Source organism: Saccostrea echinata, unplaced genomic scaffold (genome assembly GCF_033153115.1).
Source record: "Saccostrea echinata isolate AGI-Se365-2 ecotype Australia unplaced genomic scaffold, CSIRO_AGI_Sech_v1 ptg000001l, whole genome shotgun sequence".
NCBI lineage: Eukaryota > Metazoa > Mollusca > Bivalvia > Ostreida > Ostreidae > Saccostrea > Saccostrea echinata.
In genome coordinates, this window is record NW_026889750.1 from 23519082 (window position 1) to 23543582 (window position 24501).

A 24501-nucleotide genomic window follows, 5' to 3' on the forward strand; every position below is an offset into this window, starting at 1 on the left:
AGATAATAGCTTGGAAATTTATGGAAAACTTTAAAGAAAGGTTTGCTATATGTACACTGTATACCTATACAGGTGTATATGCTGGTATATCTCTGTTATGATGTTTTCACAGGAGATAATCACAACTCATCAGAGGCCATTGTTCTCACATTTATTGTGAATAATCACTTGGATGAAGAAATGAACAAGAAGGCAGAAGCATGGGAGAAATCATTCATAGAACACATGAAGGCCTTCTCAAGTCCAGACATGACTGTATCATATTCCTCGGAAGTAAGTAGTTATTAGAAGTCAATATGGTCTAGCCAATTTCGGTTTTCATTCATAATATAAGCGATGATATTTTTAATTAACACCCCCCCCCCCTTAATTTTTGAGGTGATCATTGAAGACTTTAAACCTTTTTCCTTTAAAATAAAGGTTGTTTTTAAAAAAAGCAATATATGAGCTTTCATGCACATCACTAGCATTAACAATTGGCTGGTTTCTCATAAATTGGTTAAAAGTTCATCCTTTTCTTAGTTAATGTGTTACAGTAGAACACATTTGTAGTGAATACAGAGATTACAAATTCCTGCTTACAATGAACTGATAGATTTTCAACCAGTACTAGGAAATAATGAATAATAAGCTGCATATACATGTATTTTGTAAAATCACTTATTTTCCTGGGGTGAAAAGTATTGATTCAAAGAGATTTGATTTTGTGGTTGAAGAGAAACATTGTAATGTAGTATAAAATTTTAAAATTCCATGGGGTATATGAATTCATGGGTCTCTTCATACCACGAAATCAACAAAAATTAAACCCCCCCCCCCCCCCAAAAAAAAGATAAGTGATTTCAGAGTAATGAATAACAGATATGATGAAGCAAGAGTTTAGCATTCCCTGAAGATTCTCTTTAAAAGTGTTTTACTGTATTGTGGTCAACATAATATATAGTATTAATATTGCTTTCACTTCAGCGTTCCATTGAGGATGAGATTGAAAGAGAGAGTAACTCTGATGTCCTAACAATCCTGGCTTCCTATCTGATTATGTTTGGTTACATTGCAATTACACTGGGTCAATACAGAGACTGTGTAGACTTTTCTATTCCAAAACTGATGGTAATATTATACACATATAATGTGGCCCTTTACACACACACAAAAAAAATCTTACCACGAAGATAAAAATTTGACAACCTGGTAATTTTTTCTTTAATAAAGCCATTAATTTTTTTCTGAAGCATTGTTTAGTATGTTATCTATTGTAATAGAAATGTAAGATTTTTGTTATGTACTAAAGCTTAGATGCATGTTGGAGAATGGTAAAAGTTTTGTCTTAGTAAGATTTTTTTTTTTTTTGTGAAAGGGGCCACTGTTTGTTAATTCATAATTTGTTTAAATCATTACTAGAAATTCCTTTTTTTTTCTCAAATTATGGAGGTAGCTTCAGGTCTTTTCTTTTTATTAATAAATCATAATTTTTTTCTTTCAACAAAAATAAAAGTCACGCTAGTAACTTGATCAGTACTTGTCTTTGCATCAGTCTTGCACTGATACTCATACATTTAATTTTGATTGTGTGTTGACAGATGGATGCTAAGATCACTCTTGGTTTGGCGGGGGTCGTGATTGTCCTCCTCTCTGTCTCCTCCTCCCTGGGGATGTTCAGCTACTGCGGGGTGGCGGCTACTCTCATTATTATTGAGGTGGTTCCTTTCCTAGTGCTGGCAGTTGGTGTAGACAACATATTTATATTAGTGCAGACCTTCCAGGTAACGTATTGTGGGGCTACAGATAAGATATTAATAGGGATGAAAGTTCAGTCAATAAGCATACATACGTACATACATACGTACATGCATATTAACCAGTAAATCATTGTGTCAATTGACCAATTTGAAAATAACCGATTGAGAAGTGTTGTAATGGTTAAGAAATTTGTGAGTTCAGTTTTTTTTTTGTACTTCAGCTTATTTTTTTTCATTTCCATAAATAATCAAAAATATTAGTTTGATAGAGATTTATAATTAATTTAGAGATTAATTAACCTTTCAATAGAATAAACATTCAGAGTAAGTGCTTGGGAGTAGACAAAATTACATGAAAAGTCAATCCACTCAAAACTAGTATTGAACATGATTTGAGATAGATTTTATAAAAATTTGATATGCGATGAGGCTAACACTTCTACCAAAGATTAATTAGACTCAGTGGTCTCAGAAGTGTAAATGTGATTCAAACAATATTCTGACAATACATGTACAAATTTTCAGACTGACAGACATGCATTGTATTTTAATATTGGCATGGTCTGGTTTCAGACTAAGCATTCACATTACTTTCAAATTTAATTTTTAAAAACAATGGAAAAATCATTGAAATCTTTGTTCAAAGGTTGACATTGTAATCTGTGGTGCATTTTGATACTTTGAACATGTACAAAAAGTATAGGGATAACCAATACAGTTACTTTTTTTTAAATGGATAATTGGACCATTAAATTCTTGATTATAAAATTAACCATTTCATTTCCATCCCTAGTATTATGCATATTCTTTAAGAATTTCCAAAAAAAAATAACATTCAATGTTGATAATTTTTAGAGGGACAAGCGAAGACCCAATGAAAGTATTGAAGAACAGATTGGTAGAATTTTAGGTCAAGTTGGCCCCAGCATGATGTTATCAAGTTTCTCGGAATCCATTGCCTTCTATTTAGGTAAGTGTATTGGGAATACCTATAAACGTGTAAAATTTATTGAAGCGAAGAAATCAGCTTTGTTGGAAAACAGATAAAAATCTAATATACAGTATATAATCATGCAGGGCTCATTCATCCTCGAAATTTTTTTGCCAGTAGACAAAATTACTCGCATTTGTGAGTGGGTGAATGGGTATTTGCGACCCCGTTAAACATGCAACCGACTCTACTCAAGTTACAGATCCTGAAACGTGCTACTACCCCAAAAAAGCGTGTGACTTTCGTGCGCTTTTCGTTTCGTGCAAACCGTGTAGCGTTTCGTGTAAACCGTGCAGCGTTTCGTGCAAACCGTGTAGCGTTTCATGTAAACCGTGCAGCGTTTCGTGTAAGCTCCAAAGCGTTTCTTGCAAACCGTGTAGCGAGCGTGCGAGAAGCGTGTGAGAAACGTGCGACTTTAGTGCAAGAATCGTGTGAGAAACGTGTACGATTCATTCGGAAGTCCTTTTATTTTAAATATGGCTATCGATGGATCAACATGTCATTCTGTGTTGTTTGTAACTAATATTATCCGGATATATAATGGTGGCATTTTAAGGGTGAAAAAAATTCGGAAACAACAAAATAAAATTACTCGGTAATGTATTACATATTTGTTTGATTTTCTTTCTTTTTAATTTCAATAAAGATGGACAGAAATGTGTTAAAAGTAATTAATTATATGCACATAAATTTTAAGGTATTTGATTCAATACATTTTTAAAGGGAGCAATACTGAACATTTTTTAAAGAAAATTCATTTGGAATCCGGTCTTGTCTTTTTCATTCATTTATTTGAATCTCTTCACCATTTTACAATTATGGGATATAGAGATTACAAGAACATATCGGTGATCAATACAAAATAATAGATAGATATTGCAGGAGTGAAAAATAAAATGCAAAATTTAGTGCGTTGCTATAAATGTGAAGAATTGGAATTCTAGGCCGGGAGCACAGTTAATTGATTTTCTTTATAAACGAACATAATTTTCTTATATTACTAGATTGTGATACAAATAATTTTGAAACGATGAGTCATTTATAGTCTTTTTTATGCATAAAATTGGTTGATTTATAATAGTCATATAAATGAATTATAACTCACATGCATCGGCAAATACAGGGTTAAATATTTCCGGGAAGGGGGGGGGGTTATCAAATGAAAACACAAACTGAGTTTCTGTTTTAAACGAGTGTTTTATTGATAATTTTCTTTTTTAAAAAAATTATTGTTTCTTTCGGGATGCGCCCGACGCACCCCTTAAAAATATATTGGAATCTTCTTTACGCTTTCAACACTCTTCTTACGACAGTGATCAAGGTCATTTACAACAGCGATCACGGACTCCGCGTGCTGGGACTTAAACTTGTTCTCTTGTCAATCATAGCTAAGATGACACCCGACAATAACGATTGATTTTTAATTCGTGAAATTGAACGTTTTACTAGTATTTAATGGGTATAAATAAATACCCGTGGATCTTATTTCTTAAATTTATCCTATTGTCTGTAAACAGTGAATTAATTTTCCATTGTATTCGTGAATAAAATTATAAAGAAATAAATTCTGAATAATTATATATTGGTTGTTTTATAAATCACGCAGTTCTAGAGCATTTTTTTCAGTTTTTAGGATTGGACATGTATACATATATATTGAAGGTAATGTTAAAAACCACGACTATTGATTACATAATTATTGATTTTTTTTTTTTTTTGGTCTAGACGGGGTTTGAAATGGTGGTGGGTATATTGTTTTTATTTGATAAACACAATGCCTCAACAGAGAACTAAATAATTACAATTATACCTATCCCCCGGCTTTTCTACCATATAAAATTTTAATGATAAATTAAGGTTTAACTCTGTAATGAAACGATATACTTACCATTCTGAATGAATTGCACGTATCTGGTCCCGCTGGATATGGCTATCCTTTTATTTTCTTAGAACGGGTACTTGTTTCTATGATAATTTTTCCCCGATGGTATACTTACTGAAACAAGTGCCTGTTATATTTAACCATGTACAGCTTTGAAGATACAACAGTAAGATCTCGGTAATCTACCCCCCCCCCCCCCCCCCCCCCCCTTTTCCTGCACAATGTTCCTGTTTGATACAGTTTACTTATTACCTTTGCAAATTCTAAACAGAACCTTATTTAATCAAATGAAATTTTTTTTTTACTAAATAAAAAAATGTATAAATCAATCAATAATTAAAAAAAAAAGGAAAAGAAAATAAATCCGTTTACAGAAATCATACGCAATTTAATAATTTTTTTTTTTTTCAAATCAATAACTGAGTTTATTTGTCAGTAATAAAACGACATTTTAAATATCAAACTATAATTGTAAAAACAATAAATGTTGTAAAAGATTATGAATTACAAATATAATTATTTTTCTCAGTGCGTAATTTAGAGTCTAGTGAGAAAAGGTTTGTACACAGACGATGATAAGCATTTCACCGCGCGGGTCACATACTCAATGACAACTATTAATTAATTACAACTGAACATTGAGTATTTTATCTGTAAATATAGTACTGGTGTAGCGAGTTCTAATCTTAATCTGAATGATTGCAATTCTTAACTAATCTTTGATTAATCCGTAATAATTGAAATAAAGTCCGAGAGATTCCGAATAGAAAATCCAGATCGAGGCCAAAGCGTGCGAGAATCGTGTACAAAGCGTGTGAGAAACGTGTACAAAGCATTTCGTGCAGGCTTTCGTGTAAACCGTGCAGCCTTTCGTGCAAACCGTTTCGTGTAAACCGTGTAGCGTTTCGTGCAAACCGTGTAGCGTTTCGTGTAAACCGTGCAGCGTTTCATGCAAACCGTGTAGCGAGCGTGTACCGTTCGTGCAGCGTGCGTGTGGGGTAGTAGCACGTTTCAGGGTCTGTAGATTTTAAACTTTATCCTACAATTACATGTATTTTCTTTTTCAAAAGTACATTGTAACAAGTTCTACCTAAAAAAAAAAACAAACAAACAGAAAAAAGAAATAAAGGAAAGTGAAAGATTTTTTTGCTTTTAAAATGAAACATGCAAGATTTTGCACCAGAAAGCCTCCTGCTTAAGCATTTGTAAAGCATTATGCAGTGTACAAGCAGCTGTAGAATAAATTTTTAATAAAAATCTAAATGTTCCTTTGAATTTCAATAGGAAACTAATTAACTGACAGAGTTCACATCAGTTTGAGCAATTTTTGTCACAAGTAATGTCCTGGTATTATGCAATATCAGGTGTAAGGGATATACTGGTATCAAATTACACTTCCAGCTCATTTAATATGTTTTGAAAAAGTTAGTCTTATAAGCTGACCCTGTGAAGTTTGAATAGGGATAATAATTGTATTTGTTACAACATAACTCTTATTTCACATATAAAATATAAACTAAACCTCTTATTTCACATATAAAAGATATACTAATATTTAAAGAAATCACTTTGTAGTGTTTTGTGTGTATGAGAGTATATATACCTTGGAGCAGAAAGTAGTAGTACTGGTATAAATTTGCCATATCCAGTGTAACTATGTGCTCCTAGGGAGGTACAGATTTTGCCAATAATGTTTTATTCTCTGTTCTTAGGTGCCTTGACTAACATGCCTGCTGTAAGAGTTTTCTCCCTTTACGCAGCCCAGGCTGTCCTTTTTGACTTTCTCCTACAGATAACTGTGTTTATAGCTCTTATGACACTCGATGCCAAAAGGCAAAAGGTAACAGAATTTAAAGAAAATCTTTTTTTCCCGAAATTAATCAAGATTTTTTCTTTATTTAGGAGACAACAATATTTCTTTCCTTGATGAATTCTTATTATAAATGCAATTTGCTTCAGAAACTCTTAATTTTGTTTGCTTTCCATATTTCAATAAATCTTTCTTGAGTTGTAGTGGTGTTTTGTAAAGTCATTCAAAAGACTGAACAAAGTTTAAAAATGAAGAACAATAATACATCTTTATTGTACAATACATTTAAATAGGACAACAGATTTGACATGTGCTGCTTTATCAAAGTGGGGAACCAGAAATCCCTGGATGGAAACTCTGGAGGATGTCTTTATAAAATTGTCAAAGATTACTACTCTCACTTTCTACTAAAGGAGTGGGTCAGGCCAATAGTGGTAAGCCCCCCCCCCCTGCTCACACACACACCAAATATTGAAGAAAAGGTTTTCAAAGATACAATTTTAAACAAATATCTTAAAGGTTTTTGTATTGTAAAGAAATTGCTTAAACTCATTTCAGGTGTATGATGATTGCTACACTGCAACACTGCATCATTGTATTAAGATCTGTCAATCTCTTTGTAGATCATTGTATTAAGATCTGTCAATCTCTTTTGTAGGTGACCATATTTACATTTTATTTCTGCCTCAGTGGAGCTGTTATTCACAAACTCGGTATTGGCTTGGACCAGAAGCTCTCAATGCCAGATGTATGTGTTAGATCTTTCGAAATCAACTCTTCCTTTCACAAATTGTCTGTCTGTTAAGTACTTTAAAACAAAAACAAAAACAAAAAAAAGATTTGTTTGGAGATCATCAATGTTTTACTGGTATGAATACATGTATTTGTATTTAGAACATGTACCAACCATCAAGGGAGAAAATGCTTCTCTATATTTTATAAATATCTGGGTAAATTAATATTATATATTCATAATATAAAAAGCTGATTTACATATAATTTTCATCTATCTAATCAGTGAAACTTTTATGTATATTATATATCTGTAATTTCAGGATTCCTATGTCCTAGACTACTTTAAGAACCTGAGTGCCTACTTACATACAGGAGCCCCTGTATATTTTGTGGTTGAAGAAGGACTAGATTACAAATCGGTGGCAGGTCAGAATGCGATCTGTGGAGGAAATGGATGTCCACAGAATTCTCTTGTGGGTCAACTATTTACTGCATCTGGACAGCCAAGCTAGTAAGTTGTAACTCTAACGAAGAAGGGATAATCAGTAATTTATACGTAATGTAATTTTTGACACTTGAAAAAAATGTTTTAAATCTTGATTGCTTGTGATAAAAATACTTATGGTAAAGAAAGAACCTTTTTGTAAGTCATTGGCATGTACCTCAGGCCTGTACTTTGGAAGATGGATATCAACTTATGGGGGTGGATGATTCTAAACATATAAGTGAAAAGTGTGTAGCAGAATTTTTACAGAGTACATCCAATGAAATACAAAAAATTTAATTGAATATTTTCAGCACAAAGATAGCACAGCCTACATCTTCCTGGTTAGATGACTACTTGAGCTGGCTCTCCCCAGGAGGGGATCCCCCATGTTGCAGAGAAAATAATTTAACGCATGGATTCTGTCCCTCCATGGGTATGTAGAAACCATACCTCCCATCCCTTAACCAATACTCCCTTCCCTTCCCATTCCCAATTTTGCTATTTGCTTCTAGAGGGAAAATGAGGCACCAATATTTCCTGATTTTTTTTTTCCAGACAATAGTTCTACCTGCATTGGGTGTCCCATGGGAAAGTCAATACATGGAAGACCAAATGAGGTAGATTTTATGAAGTACTTACCATGGTTCCTCAAAGACAACCCAGGAACAAAATGTGCTAAAGGGTGAGATTCTCTAAACATCGCCATTAGAATATGTATTGTTTCATACAAACTTTCTTTCTAACAGTTCAGAATATTTTCAGACCTATCCATCTAATGCTATAAATAAATACAGGTAAACGTCGGTATCTCGACATCGGATATGTCGACAACCTGGGATATGTCGACATCCTTCCGCGGTCCCGGCAGTATTTACTATTTAAATGATTTGCAAAAACTCTGATATGTCGACCTCGGTAATGTCGACAACCCGGGTTATCTCGACGTATATTCACAGTCCCAAGAGGAAAATTTACCTGGCATATGTCGACATCGGCAATTTTCTGCTCTACTGAACCTAACTGTTTGTCAGATAGGGTCGCTCGTCACGCACGGACGACTCCGGGTATCTCGACGTCGTCAAAGTTTCACACCTTTCACACCCATGTTTTGACTGCACGCTGCTTAATTAATTTTATAGACTGTGTTTGTAGGTGAAGCCCAAGCCCCTTCGGCGTCTTTGAGAAGTAAATTGAGCTTGGGTAATATCATTACTAAATCTACACGATTCTGCGTAAATGTACAGAATGTTATTTATATCTAAACGTAACATAACTTTTAAATTTGAAAAAGATAACTAAATTACAATGAATAAAAAACATACTGAAAAATTCAAACTAAGGAATTAAAATGTTTTAATGATATTTTGTAGTTAAAATGTATTCAACAGGAAACAATCCAATTAACGACATGATTGACCGAATCAGCCGTAATTCGTGCATCTGTAACATCACTACGTTAGTTTAGATACACAAATCTCTTTTAAAAAAATTAATTTTAATGTACATTCTTCCAGAATAAAATAAGAAAAAAATAATTCCGCATTTAATTTTTTTTTACCGTATATCGGATGTCGACTTTATACGGTTCGAAGTTTATAGAGCGCATTTTGTATCCTGTTCTGACGAAAAGGCAAGTTACACGCGAATGCAGCTCAATGCTGTAATTTGTGCTGAAACTTTTTGAATTTAGAAAGATTTCGATAAAGAACACGTTTTATAAACAAGATTTTTAAAATAACTTCTTAGATTTTTAATAAAAATAGAGGGAATTCTGAAATATGTTGAGCTACAGTCTATATTAAAGTCATGTACGTATAATAAGGTTGTCTGTTTTGCTATGCAATGAAATCTTGGACGTCAAGTCTCAACTCTGATATCTCGACACCTCGGATATCTCGACATTTTCCGATGGTCCCGCCGATGTCGAGATAACGAAGTTTACCTGTATGTCATACTGGCAATGATGTTTACTTATAAGGCTGATATTTGTTTAACAGTGGACATGCTGCATATGGCAGTGGAGTAAACCTTATTAAAAACAAAACTGATGTTGGAGGTAAGGTTTCATGTAGAGTGTAGTTATAACACTTCTGCAGCAAAGTAAGGGCGATTTTGTTACATAGTCATGAATTTTTTTGTTTAATCTTGCTTATTTTTAACATACTGCATTTATGTTCAGATTTAAAAAAAAAAAATATGTAATTTAATTTTAGCCACTTATTTCATGACCTATCACACAATAATGACGGAGAACGAGGATTACATTAATGGACTAAAGATGGCCAGGAAGATAGGGGACAACATCACCAGCACACTGAGGACCATGCTTCACAACGACAAAATCACTGTGTTCCCATACAGGTGAGCTCAGTGTTTAACATACAAGTCGGTATTTGTTTTAAAAAATAAGAAATAATGCACAGATTTCATAACTAACGTAATTCACATAAAAGGTAAATTTATGTACTAATGTAATACAGGATTGGGAGGGGTTTTAAGGTGAGCATTTTGGAATTCATGATGTTTTCCTTCTTTTTTTTAGTGTGTGGTACGTATTCTATGAGCAGTATCTCTCCATTGTGAAGGACACCATTGAGAACCTGTGTATCTGTATAGGTGCCATCTTCGTTGTCACTTTCCTCCTCCTGGGGTTTGACTTCTTCTCAGCCCTCATGATCCTCATCACCATAGGGATGATCGTTGTGGACATCCTGGGATTCATGTACCTATGGGACATCACACTTAATGCCGTGTCTCTAGTCAACTTAGTCATGGTAAATGTCTGAGAAAAGTAAAAGTATTCTGGAACTTCAGGGAGGCAAATATTGAAAAAACTTGGACAGATTTTTGTAAACCAACTTTAGTTCACTTATAAGGGAAATAACCAGGCTCCAGTGCCATAAAACTTAGATGAGCTCACATTTGATCTCAGTCTCACTTTTCTACTATTAATTCCTTTGGTAAAAGTGAGACTGAGACCAAAAATTAGGTTCGTCTAAGTTTTATGGCCTCGGAGCCAGGAGTTTACCTTTCATGAATATTTCTTGTCATGAACCTTACATATTTAATTGTATACTTCCTTCAAGATAAAAATTAATTGTCATGGATGGATTTCAAAAGGACAAATCTTGAATGAAACTTGTTGCAAATAATAATTGGTTTACAGTTTCTAATTCTGCAATAATTGTTTTCTTCAGGCTATTGGTATTTCTGTAGAATTCTGTGCCCACATAACCAGGGCATTTGCTGTCAGTTTACAGCCCACTAGAGTGGAGCGGGCTCACGATTCTCTTGCCCACATGGGCAGCTCTGTAAGTCATCAAAAGGAGCAGTTTTTACTTCTTTTTAATAAAAAAAATATTATTTCATATATTGTATTGGAGTATTGTACTATACAGCTGATTCGGATTATACTTTTTAGAGTTTTAGAATTTTTTTTTCTTCTAAGTTTATAATATTGTCTTTAGACTAATGACAAGAGCACAGCATTTCACTTGTTTTTTTTTTTACCATTTCAGGTTTTGAGTGGTATTACACTCACCAAGCTTGGTGGAATAATCGTGCTAGCCTTCTCCAAATCCCAACTCTTCCAAGTATTCTATTTCAGAATGTATCTAGCGATGGTGGTATATGGTGCAACTCATGGATTAATCTTCTTGCCAGTTATGTTAAGTTATATAGGTGTGTAGAGATTTTGTTTACCTTTTTTCCTTAAAATAAGGATTGTTTTGATTTTTGAATTTGAGAACGAGGAAAGTACATGTAAGGGTGCCATAGAAACAGAAATATTCTTTGGTTATAAAATATGGTTTATTCTGTGGATATTATCTTAGAAATTGAGGAATTATCAACAAATTTTTTTCCAAGGAACTGTACACATTTAATGTAAATTATTGATTAACCATATCAAATCCACAAAACTATATTGGGATGCAATTTTAATATTATGAAACCCAACAAACATTTCTGTTATATCTTGAACAAATTTAATCCTAATAAGTGAGAATGCATGTGTGATTTGGAGAAAAAAATTCTTTAACTTTATTTGGATTATGTAATAAAATGCCATTGTGAACATCATAGAGAAAAAAAAAATCATAATTTTATTCCTATGTTGATCTTTATATTTTCTTTTCCAGGTCCCCCTTTGAATAAGGCCAAATTATACAAGCACCAAAACAAAATAGAGCACGAGACAAATAGTATAACAGTTCAGCATCATAACCAATCAAATTATGAATCCATTACTAGCTGAGTTGATGACAGTGATATTAATTAAACATTTACTTGTTTTTCATACTGAGATTAACTAGAGTCCAAATTACATACTGTGGTTGCTGAACAAACACCGAGTTCATGGATGGAAACCTTTTATATAACGGAATATTAATAATATTCTACATTCCATTTTCCACTGAGATTATTTATTTTTTCACCAAATGCGTATGAGATAATCATGTGGTATATACATGAGTATAATGTGAAAATGGTTGATTTTCATTGTACTGAAAATGCAGGTTGTCATACTTAAAATTTTCATGGTATTAAGGTATTCAATGTATAACGACCATATTTTGTATCTAATAAGTGAATGGTCTGAAACGATTAATCATGGTAACATTTTGAAGGTGTTACGCAATAAACATACCCCACCAAATGAATTTACATTGAATACTTTAAAATGCATGTAGATGCAAATTTTTTACACATTGCTAAATTTTGAATTTGGAATATTTTCTTTAACGGTATTAATTTTGATGTAAAATTCTGAGAGGCAGTGCTTTTTATTAAACAATGCTTGAATGATTTGAGAAAGGGTAGAGGATCTGGACATTTTTTGTTACATTCTGATGGAAGTTTTTTTGCCAATATTTATTCTTATTCTAGATAATGATGATATCAATATTATTGTGCAATTGTTTATTTATGAGTGTATGTCAGAATATTCATTGTTATCTATACATGTATGTCATATTGGAATAGTGCTCCTCACAAAGTGCTCAAATGAATAAAATCACATGTAAAAAAAAAAAAAAATTGTTTTTCTTCATGTCACACTGATTATGATACATGTAATAGATTTTAAACAAAGAAAAGGCAATGTTTTCAAAACCAAAGTAAAAGTGTATTGAAGTGGTGCAAAGCTATGCCTAATCATTTTTAAATGAACTCTGTAAATAATTTGCTTTCATTATATCATCTGACTATCTTGTTACACTTTATTTAATCAAAGTGATGTGTTTCATAATTCATAATGCAGTGCGAGTCATAGTTCAGGTTTATTATATTTAAAAATATGTAATACCTAAATGTTACTCTGTTCTGCAGGAGACACAAAAATCACTGAGACAATTACCACTTTTAAGTAATTAAGGTTCTCCATCCCCCAGGATCTAAAAATCAGCAATTACTTAATATGCTCACTGAATTCACGAGGTAATGTGTAGCCAAGCACAATTGGCAGTTTTCTTCGAATTCATCAATGCTGTTGTTTGCATATACTGAATAGGAAAAATTACAAAATCTCAAATATATTTTAAGGAGATAGGATACTCAAAAATTCATTATGTTATAGATATTTGTAAAACAGTTGGCAAAGCCTTTATTATATTGCTAAAACACATACATATTTATCACACAAATTTTCATATCAAACCAGCCTTATCTTTTTCATTCTCCCCAAATCTACAAATATACTTGCGTATATAAATTCCTCAAATATTTTTGTGGATAACTCGAATTATACCATGTAACTAATTATTTTGAATCTTAATATAATGAAATACAAGAAGCTCTGTTAAAACCCTCACTTTCTTCCGATTTTGTGCAGGCACAGATCGGGGGAGGGTGTGTGTGTTGGGGGGGGGGGGGGGGTCCGGTCCCCGTTGGAATTTTCAGATTTATTAGATTTTTATGTAAAGTAACCAAAAATGAACTCCCCCGGGAAACACGGACCCTTCGTCAAATGGTAAGGAGAAATCAAAGAAAATTGACTTAAGAAAGTAACTTGCGGGAATCCAGAGTTAGACTGAGTAGTAGTCTTTTCTCTTCACTGTACATGTCTATAGTGTACTGTGGAATCATTAAAATTCGTAGGGGGCAATTTTCGTGGATTGCTCAAAATCTACAGGTTCATGGGGACATAATTTCATGTATTCACTCACGTCTACAAAAGGAAAGATGACTCTGAAACCCTTGACTATTTATTCGTGGAGGATGTTAATTCGTGGATGAGAAGTACCCACGAATTCCAAGAATATTGATCCACCACAAAATCTAATGATTCCCTGGTATGATGAATTATATTTCAAAATTTTTCAAAATACATGTAATTCTTAGGAGACATGTAATTAACCTAAATTACTATTAAAAACCAACGATCAAAAACTCTGGCATATGGGAATAGGAGAAATAGATTTTTTTTAAAGTGGGAATAAGTGAAGACACCGTTACATATGATCCTAGAGAGGCCTCAACTCCCCACACATTAGTTAATTAATGACTCCTTTTCCTGCCAACATTGAGTTCTGAAGCTATGCGTGAAAATCTGTTTATTTGTCGTAAAATAACAATTACTTTAATATGATGATATCTACTTTTATCGAACTTGTATACAGCTTTATACCAAGTCTTAATATAAAGTCATGGCATCTCTTACAAATGTTTCAACTGCCATCAGAAGGAGTGCTTGTTATTAAGTACATGTATCTCCGAAACAATTCAGTCCTTAGTTTTATGTGTTTTCATGACAAAGGTTAGAGACAGATTGTGACAGTATGATTTGATAAAAACAAGTACATGTATGTAGAGTATTTTAAGTAGGAGAATGCCCCGTATGACCTGCCATGGGTCAATAGACTATCGAACACACCCTCAATAATGTCGCACGTCAGGCTGGGATTTGCACAGGCCTTGAAGCTGTTGCGGATCTGGTTACATAGTGAAAATAGGACAATTTTTCGTGAAATTTTGAGACATGTACCATGTAAATTGTTCATGTATTATTCCTAAATGCTTCAGAATCAAGTAACATGCCGGTGTAACGAAGAATTTTGACCCGGGTTGAAAACTTATGTCAACTTTGAATATTGAAAAAAAAAAATTGAGCCGCATTGTTGAATTATGATCATTAAACCTGGTCAGAATTTAACAGCATAAAAAATATATAACTGAATTGATGTTCACAATCATGATTTATTCATTAAAATTACACATGTACATTCATTTGGATTAATATTTCACCAGGTCCATAGGAACCAGGTGAGGGAAGGGAGGGAAGCACGGTGTGGCTGTTTTCCTTTATACACGCCATCATACATGTATACTTTAATACAATAAGAAACAAAGCTAATTTACGGTTGTGTTTCCTTATAAAGAACGTCTGATGATCTTTTTTTTTTTTATCCTGCTTGACTATGAATTTCTGTTCGGTTCTCCCCCTCTAAAAAAAAACGGAGTTTTCTACGAAGCTGTTCACATAATTTTTTAAAATCCTTATAAACCTTAACATGTACACTGAAATATTTTCAGTTCGAAATGGACAATATGTACCAAACATGCAGCCTGAAAGGTTTGGATTTTTTTCAAAGACCGATCGCAAAAATACACGTCGTTTTTTTTTATTTATTTACATGTATTTATTTATTTTTAGGCTGTGCAAAGAACCCTTTAATATGCAATCCCTTTTGTACTAGTTTCACTACATAGTGAACGTTTCGCATATTAGCATCACATACAATACAAGTATTTTCAAATACCGATGACGGGATAGTGGTAAAAACTAAACAAAACGGAAAATAATATCAGATTATCAGATTCATGCTCTGTTGGTACTCCCATGAGTACTAATTGTACCCTATTTTTCTCAGACCTGTTTTTTGTATCATTATACTAAATATATGAAGCAGAATTTATTCAAAAACTTTAACATGGAAGAAGTCTCTTGCTTTGGCCTTCAATTCAACATCTAGCTGTATCGATGATTTTTTATCAATTAACAAATGAACAGTGATTTTTATTCATAAATTGATTCGATATAAGTATTCAATTAACCTCGAAATAAAAGAGATACCACGGAGACTGTGTGGGTCTTTTTTTCTGAGTTCACCGAGATATGTCTCGTCGACGAATGAAAGTAACTTCATATATTGTTAATTGATAAAACTTTGTCGATATATCCAAATGTGGAATTGAAGGCCACAGATTTTTCTTGTTTGCATGAAGAAAAAATATTCGAATAAATTTTACTTCATAGGAATAAAACAGGTTTGCTAAAAGGAGCACAATTCATGCCCATCGAAATTCCAACTGATAGCTGGAAGATTCCAAAGACTATATAGATGTTGTCAAAGAGGAACTCCACATCTTTTCAATATCAACCTCAGAGTACTCGTTTGTAGAGTAGAATGATGTTTAAAAAAGTAGTTTTGTAATGACCAATTACAATGTATCTTTATTTGAAGGGACTTCAGAGGTGTGCAATTAGCATCGCCCGACGCCCGGGGCTACCATTGTTTGGGGTCGGGCTAGTAGTTTTGTGCACGGAGGTAGCCCCTTGGGCTAGTAAAAATTAAAACTACCAATGTAATACATGAAAATCACTATTGGTATTTTCACTCATTTTTTGCTATTAAATTCTCAAGCAATGAAAAATTTTCGGCAGCATGCTCCAATTGTTCGTAAATCTCCATAATCTTACCCATTTTGCAGTACTACCTGAATTATGTACTTCCAAAAACGATCGATTTTATCTAATCCGAATTTCCTCTATTCCTCTGTTTATGGTAAATACACCTGCAGATATCTCATTAAATTATTTACAATCACTCAATCAACTAAAAATAAATGTTATGTGGTTTACATAAAAATATATTTCCAGCGTATTTAATGATTTAAGATGAAAAAATGATTGTCATTTCATTTTAGATAAGATAATTTATTTGAATTTATTTTTACTTTCTATCATAATTATCAATTTATATATGATTTAATTTTACTACTGAAAATTAAGAAGAATCAAATTTATTTTAAACCCTGACTATTTCAACAATAAACTATTTCCTTGTAATATAAGTTCCCCCCCCCCCCCCCCACATTTGGGCTAGTAACTTTTTACTTGGGGCTAGTAACTTTATTGCTTCCACTAGCCCGTGGGCTAGTACTTAATTTTTTTAATTGCACACCCCTGGACTTCATGAAGTTTAAGAATCCAGTATAGGTAGGGTAAATCGAATTCACTTTCCTGACTGGAATGTTAAGAGCATTAAAAAAACTTAAAATACAATTTTGAAGAAACTCTCTTATTTCATAGTCAAGGTTTGAAGACTTTTCTGCCTGGTTTTAGTATGAAAACTGTCCAGTGAGGTTGCTACTGAATGACTTTTTGATTATCAAAAATCACAGGTTTTAAATTTTTTTTGCAGTCTATTTTAGAAATAGAAACATACAGGGTCCGAAAAAGAATTGTTCAAATTATCTCAAGGCAATGACAAAATGTTAGTGATTGCTGAATATTCACAGAAAAAAGATGGAAGTTGAAATTTCTAACGAAAAGCAAAATATTTAAGCTTGATTCACTTTTCCTTTTTGAAGTGTGTTTATATTTTACTTTAAATTATGACATCAGTGTGAACATTTTATTATGTTTTTCCGAGGATCGTTTTTCTGGTTATCAGCATTTCTAACATCGACTTTACACACTTTAAGTCTGTTTGGTGTTTTTCTTCTGCTACACAGTTAACGAATTTGCAATACTGATTTTTTAATATCTGTTGTTACAAATACACGTTTAATATGCATATCTACCAAATTCTTCAGACAGAAGGCGTATTAACTGAGACTGTCATGTTAGGACTACGGAAGTTTTGGACGAATCTTCTCAACTCCCCTTCCCAAGCACGTGCAACATCATTCATGCGATCATCCTGATAATTCTGTACTAAATATGTGATGACGAAAGCAGTAGAGCTGTTGAAATGTTGTACCTGATTTTCTCCTGTAACAAAAGCGTTATAAAAATAATGTTACTTATATCACTTATATATCAGATTTCAAAGTAAGACTGATTCTTATTTTCATTTTCAGGGTTACTTTTTGATAAATAAATTAAAAAAAATACCTCCATAGCCGGCTAGAACCATATTTGGATAAATGGCTTGATTTGCAGAGGAAGAACAAGACATGTTAAGTCCCACCGTATCTATTTCTGAAGATTCACTATGTGAAAAAAAGTTAAAAAAAAAAAACAGTAAAACCAATTTTACCGAAGGCGTGCAAACATTGCAAAATGTTTTCTGTAATTTTTTCTTTGTTGTGTAAAAAGTTTATAAACCATCTATGCCCGCTAGTGAATCTTGAGAAATTTTATATATGTATTCTCCATTTTCAACTGTTTCCCCACGCAAAAACCTAATCTGTTTGCAATGGAGCCGTTTATATGTGATTACATTCTTTTTAATGGTGTTTCACTCTTCAAAAATAAAGCTTTAAATCATTAACGGTTTTCAGTGAAATTTTTTTTAAGACGATTGCAAACTTACACCGCGCAAGATGAGAAATGATCCAAATAATCTGCAAGGATGAAAAATCCAAATGTATCCATCTTGATTTTATCGATGGCTGTGCGATTACTTTGCCAGTATTCAAGGATGCTGAATACAGCACAAGAGTCACTACCATAATGTGGCCTGTAGCAAATGTCCTCCAATCCAATTTCTTGGTTTTCAAACTTAACAGAAATATTTCCTATGCTTTCTTGAAAATCTAAAAGCTGAAAAATACTGTATTGATTTACTAATATCCTTAGACGCCAAAGAATACAATCGGTAAACATTCGTTTTTTCGGTAATCATTCTAAACGTCTCATTCTCGTAATTAAAAATGATTAGAGCGCTGTATCGAACATACTCCGATAGTTTTGATATAGGATCAATTGTTATTGTTTTTAAATGAACCAGAAGAGCATGAATACATTAACTTACTAAATGCAGAAAACTCTTGTCAAATAACGACGTGTAATTCATACACTCATCTGATGGCGGGGGTAATCTATGGGTGACAACAGTATGGTTATTTGGTCTAGTTACCACTACTTGCTCTTGTCGGTAAATTGGCCTGAAATAGAATCAAAATGTAAACATTATATTTCAGACAGAAAATCAAATACTCCATTTTGCGATGAATTTGCAGAAATCAGATCATAAAAAAGATTATTCTAATTCCTTTTTCATGAAATTCATTCATAATCAAGTAAAAAAAAAAACTCTATAGACTTTGTAATTGTTACACAAAGCATTGTCACAGAAAACAACTTATTTAAATAAATACCTTATGCGTCCATCAAAACATGATCCATCGGGACATGGGCGAGGTTTAGGTAGCTTAGGAATCCCACAATCATGCTTTGAACAAGATTCTGAACAGGGGATTGTAGATTGGTTCATTGGGTGATAATCAATTCCTCCTATTGTTACAATCTTGTTCGTTTTAATAAAGGAAATTTCAAACGGGGTACGACCATTTGACGTAGAACCAAGGTAGTCTAAAAGGTTTTCCGGTGTACACTCATTGGCTGATCTACCGCAGATGATGGATAAGGCTTTGTCATTTGAACTTGGGAGTTCAACATTCTTACAGGAATTAAACATTCTGTAGAGAAAGTCACGTGATATGATGTAATCCAATGAACGTACTGTCTTGCCATGACTAGTGACTTTGAGAAAGGTTTTCTGATTTGGACTGCAGGTCATTTGGCAAAATATACCCATAAAATTATGTAGACAAGATGGGCACCTCGAAAATATTTGTTTTATGAGCACCATCTCCTTTTCCATGACAGACAGTTGTCTTTCATCACAACATGTTTTCGTATTACTACCTGAAATATTATAAAGAAAAAAATGCCATATCAATATATAATTTCCGGAAACTCAGAGAGAAAAATTTTGTTGTGGTTCATTTACATGCTTCTTTCTTAAACAGGAGTATCTTTTACATGGCTATATGTACAATTAAGATGTAACTTTGGACCCTCATTATTATCTCCTCGCAAAGAAGTTGGGGGTATATAGTGACGCGCTTGTGAGTGTGTGGGTGAGAGGGTTAATGCGTGCATAACGGAAGTGATAATATACATCGGGTTCGATGTCACTATAAGCCTTGCTGAATTAAATATCTGTACTTATTCTAACTTGTTTTTCGTAATTTTTGTATCGCTATCACAGAAATATAAATAGAATAAATTAAAATATTTTTTCTTCGACTCGAAGTTATCCGCTCCTTAGCCAGGAACAATAGCTCTTAAAGTTTTAAGTCTCAAAATTAAGCTTGAAATTGAAATTTCTTCATGCAACAATTTTCATTTTATGCACCTAAATATGGTTCAAGGTTCTCTGAAGTCTAAGAAACGGACTTTTTAAAAGTAGACATGCGTTAATAGGCCTCTTAGAAATGTGCTCTTTTTCGAGGGGATGTTCCGCTTTGCGGTGCCCTTGTTGAATCTGCATCATATGAATTTACGCCTTCCTTGTTATTAAGGGGTTTAAAAAAGGCTTTTTAAAAATTTATATTTGACCACCCATGTCATTTCCTGTTTGAGCCTTTAGTCATGATGCGAGGAATTTCATTATATATAACACTAAAAATTAAGATAGTTTCATTTTATAATTTGACAATTTATATAGTAATTGATCCGAAGAATATATGCGTGCTTGATTTTCTAATACCATTATAACTTTAGACAGGCCAGTAGGAAACAATTTCAGTTGAGGGGGGGGGGGGCACAAATCAATATTTTCATTTGAGGGGGGGGGGCACTTCCAAGCAAAAATTCCTTGACAAGGAAAAAAAGAAGAAAAGGTTATCATTATTGAGTATTATTGAGGGGACACAAGCATAAAGTAAATATGTTTTCTATCAATTTTATACTATATATCGACAAAATTATTTGGATTGCACGACCCTCCCCCTCCTTGGCCCCGGCTCCTACGGCCATATTATAAGCCAGTGGTTGTCCTTGGAGTCATTTATATAATATTCTAATTTACACTTCATACGAATGTTTTAGGACTATTATTTCTTGCCAATTGTCAGATAGACCAAAATCTCTGTATCTATTACATGACAATATTCTTTTCTTTTTAATCTACTGTGAAAAAGCTGCAGACGTTTCTTACAAAAGATTTTTTTTTCTAAAATTTCATTTCATTTTAAAAATACTGAAAAAAAAATTCTTGAAAAGAAGTGAACTAGAATAACCTTAACAGAAAAGTATCAGCAGATAAATCATTTTATATGTAATTTGAATAAAATATATAATTTACCCTTGAATTAACAGACATTAAATCATTCTTACATCAGAAGGATGCAATTTAACATTGTTCACAGTTCAACGACACGGACTGGACGGGGATCAGAGTAGAATTTGATGCAATGTGCCTATAACTTGCAATCATCGACAAATTATTTGCTATAATTGTTCGAAACGCTGTAAGATCTATATCAAAAATTATTTGAATCTAAGTATTTATACCTTCAAATAAATCAGGACAGTAGTTTTTCAAAATTTGAAGAGATTTTGGGTCCTTCAGAGTGACCGGTTGACCACTGTAGGTACATGGTAGTGGACCTGATGAGGTTTGTTCACATTCTGAGTACATGACACACTGTCCATTAATGCCGGTCTGAAAATAAATGAAAAATTGGTCATGTAACCTTTATAGTTGTATTATTAAGAATTAGAAAAGGGAAGGAGTGTTTTGTGTAATTTAACTTTAGAAACTATGGCGGAATTAATATCACCTTGTCAAGTTACGTATAGATAAAAAATTTAGACGTAATTTGATATGGATTTTTACTAACTAATGATATTATTGTCTTTTAACAAATCAATTAAGGATAAAAAGTTGTCATTGTGAATGGATGCATTAAGTTATAGCCTTATCTTTAATTTGTTGTCCCTTCCTTTTCTGTAGATACATTCTAGTACAAAAGAGTCATCAGATTAGATCTTAAGCCTATTTTTATGTTGCAGAAAACCTGCTTGACATTGTTTATGTGGGAAGTTTTTATCTAGAAAATACAGAATACTCACCAGTGTTTGCACTGCTACTAACAGTAAACTCGTCGCAATGATAGACTTCTGCATAGCCATTTTGTTTTCTAAAGTTTAGAATATGATAGCAGGTGAATTTATGTATCGTATGTTTGAAATTCCAATTTCAGAGGGGAATCCCTCGACGTAACATAGAGATAAATGAATGTTTCGCCATCCATGTTATACTGATAATTGGTTATTTGCTTTGAAAGTAGTAAAACCTACTGGTTTGATAAAAAGGTTATAGTAAACTCTCGCTTTAAAGAAATGATAAAAAATGATTTCGAGCAAAAGAAAAAAAATCCCTGGAGGAAAAAAAAGAATATTATATATAAAGGTATTATGAAAAACATCTATCCTTCTGTTTTCAGTCATTCAGAATTGACCAAAGAAGTAGAATACTTGATCATTATGTATTGGTCCCAGCTGACAAAGCAGGTAGCAACATAGTCTTTGTTTGTAAGGCTTATTATTACAATTATATTAGAGGTTCTTGGATTTAATTCTACGAGTGGTATTGCAACTTCTACTCATAGTTCCCTTTCAAAGATGGGATTCTTCAAAACCATATGTCAGTTTTTAAATATTTTTAATATTCCCAACAAGCAAATTGATTTCGAATTACCATACCTATACTGGATTCCAAAGCTTCATAAAAATCCTTAAATCAAAGATATACATAGCGTGTTCTGGAAAATGTTCTACCAAGTCTCCTTCTTTACTCCTCACCAAAATATTAATAGCAGTGAAGGAGAAACTTCAGGAGTACTGTACAACAATTTATTCTAGAAGTGGTGTTAATCAAAAGGATACTTAAGAGTTCCAAGAAATTTTCGAAAAAATTGAAATCACGAAATTTTATCAAAATCACTAGAAACAAACCGTACGAGTTTTCAGCTCTTTATACAACCATTCCCAACGATAAATAAAGTACAAGTTCTCTGACATCATTGACAGGTGCTTCTTCAATAAAAATGGAACAAGTAAATTTGCATACCTCGTCATTGGTCATCTGTAAACTTATATTGTTAATCATTAATCTGATTCTACAAACAAGGACTTCAGGGTTGATATTATACGATATTTGTTATTTACAGTATCTATGTAGTTTTTGGAGACCAAGTTTTCGAACAATCTGCTGGATCTGCTGGAATTCCTATGGCTACTTATTGTGTCCCGTTATTAGCAGATCTATTTTGTATTCTAATGAAGCAAAATTTATTCAAAAGCTTCGACATGAAAAAAAGAAATTTCTTAATGTGGCATCAATTCATCAAACGTTGATGACAAACTAACAAACAAGTTTTATGATGAACGAGAAGACTTACACTTTTCTATCATCAACTTCCCTATACTTGTGTAGCAATAAACCATTATCACCTGCATTTGGAGATTATGTTTCCAAGTGATTCGATAGGCGAGAGCATGATCTATGTTCGAACAATTTCTAAAAGAAGACAGACTTCTAAGTTGATGATACAATGATATTAACAATCTGGTTTAAAGTCAACATTTCCCAAAGTCTATGGTCGATACAATGATCTTCACAATCTATCGTTAGGTCGAATGTTGACTGACATCTGTCATTCATATTGTTAGGACAGATTTTTCCGTTTACCTTATCATTACACTGGGCACAAGGCGAATGTGACATGTCTACATGGAATGCTCACTCCTCCACGGCACCTGATCTCGCCTCTGTTTTCAGAGGTCCATGGCGGCTTTGCTCACAATTTGTATTATTTAATTGGACCTTTGAACTTGATTATTTGTGAGCATTTTCTTTCCATTATAATTTTATTGCCTAGGTCATAGCGACTGTGTTTCCTCATTTGTTAGTTTTATCAATAACATAACGAATCTTTTCTGACTTTAACTGAAAGAAAATCCATTCTCTGATTACTCAGACAATAAAATGCTGTGCAAAGCTATCAAATTTTGTATGCAGAATTTTTTTTCGATTTTTGATTCAAAATACCTTAAAAATGGGACAGAAATTATCAGTTTCAAAGATGCAAGTTTTGAAATAAGAATACTGAGAGTATCAACAAGAAAAGACCAACATATTTTTAGATTCAGGTACCATTTTATTCTAAAAACCTTTATTTATCGACAAATATGATCCCAGGAGAACGTAGGACAATTACATTTATTATATAGCTAATATAGTCTATAGTTAAAAACTACTAAAGGTCAAGACAATTTTAGCGTTAAAATACTGAGTTTGCATTACGTATACGAGTATGTCCCAAAATATCGAACACTCCTTTGTAAGCCAAAGAAAATATCGCCTGGTCGAAGTTAACGGCAGTATTTATGATGGGTAGTACGTCGCAGCTTACGGCTAGATAAGATGTGTCTATTTTCACACGAAATTGAAATTATTGATTGATAATTTAGTACCTATACGCCTCGATAAAAACCCCAATAACTAAATCATAACGCTTGGTAGTATCACTGGAAATGATGTAATATTGAAAATTTCACGAACAGACGATGATCATGCTGATATTGCACAGTTTTCATTTAAAAACCGGTACTGAATAATTCTCAATTTTTCTTAATTCTTAATTTTTTAAAAGTTATTTCATTTAATAAATTTATGTATAATAATGGGAAAATGTTTTAGCTATATAATAAAGGAGTTATTGAACTTATATTACAAGCTCGTACATTTGAACAGCCAACTCGACCAATATTCACCAATATAAATTTAAAAAAAACCCTATGTTACTGCATGTTTTAAACCTCTAACAAAAATCCAT

At 32.9% G+C, this 24501-nt stretch overlaps 2 protein-coding genes across 2 annotated transcripts in view; one reads left to right on the plus strand and one right to left on the minus strand.

The window, feature by feature from the left end:
- The window catches only part of LOC133187470 (NPC intracellular cholesterol transporter 1-like), a 37185-nt gene extending 24535 nt beyond the window's left edge, over positions 1 to 12650 (plus strand). Inside the window, exons 7-22 of the mRNA XM_061322862.1 lie at positions 113 to 273; positions 967 to 1110; positions 1581 to 1763; positions 2595 to 2709; positions 6325 to 6452; positions 6716 to 6856; positions 7081 to 7170; positions 7478 to 7668; positions 7956 to 8077; positions 8200 to 8326; positions 9642 to 9700; positions 9858 to 10005; positions 10187 to 10418; positions 10842 to 10955; positions 11163 to 11325; positions 11784 to 12650. Coding sequence (XP_061178846.1) covers positions 113 to 273; positions 967 to 1110; positions 1581 to 1763; positions 2595 to 2709; positions 6325 to 6452; positions 6716 to 6856; positions 7081 to 7170; positions 7478 to 7668; positions 7956 to 8077; positions 8200 to 8326; positions 9642 to 9700; positions 9858 to 10005; positions 10187 to 10418; positions 10842 to 10955; positions 11163 to 11325; positions 11784 to 11899 — 2234 coding nt within the window. The 3' untranslated portion in view covers positions 11900 to 12650. The remainder of the gene's footprint in view (positions 1 to 112; positions 274 to 966; positions 1111 to 1580; positions 1764 to 2594; positions 2710 to 6324; positions 6453 to 6715; positions 6857 to 7080; positions 7171 to 7477; positions 7669 to 7955; positions 8078 to 8199; positions 8327 to 9641; positions 9701 to 9857; positions 10006 to 10186; positions 10419 to 10841; positions 10956 to 11162; positions 11326 to 11783) is intronic.
- Positions 12651 to 17456: 4806 nt separating this feature from the next.
- LOC133196022 (NPC intracellular cholesterol transporter 1-like) lies at positions 17457 to 21324 on the minus strand. Its single transcript, XM_061331980.1, has 6 exons — positions 21173 to 21324; positions 18970 to 19519; positions 18624 to 18756; positions 18183 to 18412; positions 17762 to 17859; positions 17457 to 17638 (listed from the first exon to the last, which is right to left on the minus strand). The coding sequence occupies exons 1-6, from the start codon at positions 21297 to 21299 to the stop codon at positions 17457 to 17459; spliced, it is 1320 nt and encodes a 439-aa protein (XP_061187964.1). The 5' UTR covers positions 21300 to 21324.
- Positions 21325 to 24501: the final 3177 nt, after the last annotated feature.

Excerpts from the sequence above, each read along its gene's own strand:
- LOC133196022 (XM_061331980.1), bottom strand. The coding sequence starts at position 21,299 with ATGTACTCAGAATGTGAACAAACCTCATCAGGTCCACTACCATGTACC. Across the intron at positions 18,757-18,969 it reads TGTTTTGATGGACGCATAAG|GCCAATTTACCGACAAGAGC; the intron begins GTATTTATTTAA and ends ATTCTATTTCAG. Across the intron at positions 17,860-18,182 it reads CATTTCTCATCTTGCGCGGT|TGAATCTTCAGAAATAGATA; the intron begins GTAAGTTTGCAA and ends TTTTTCACATAG.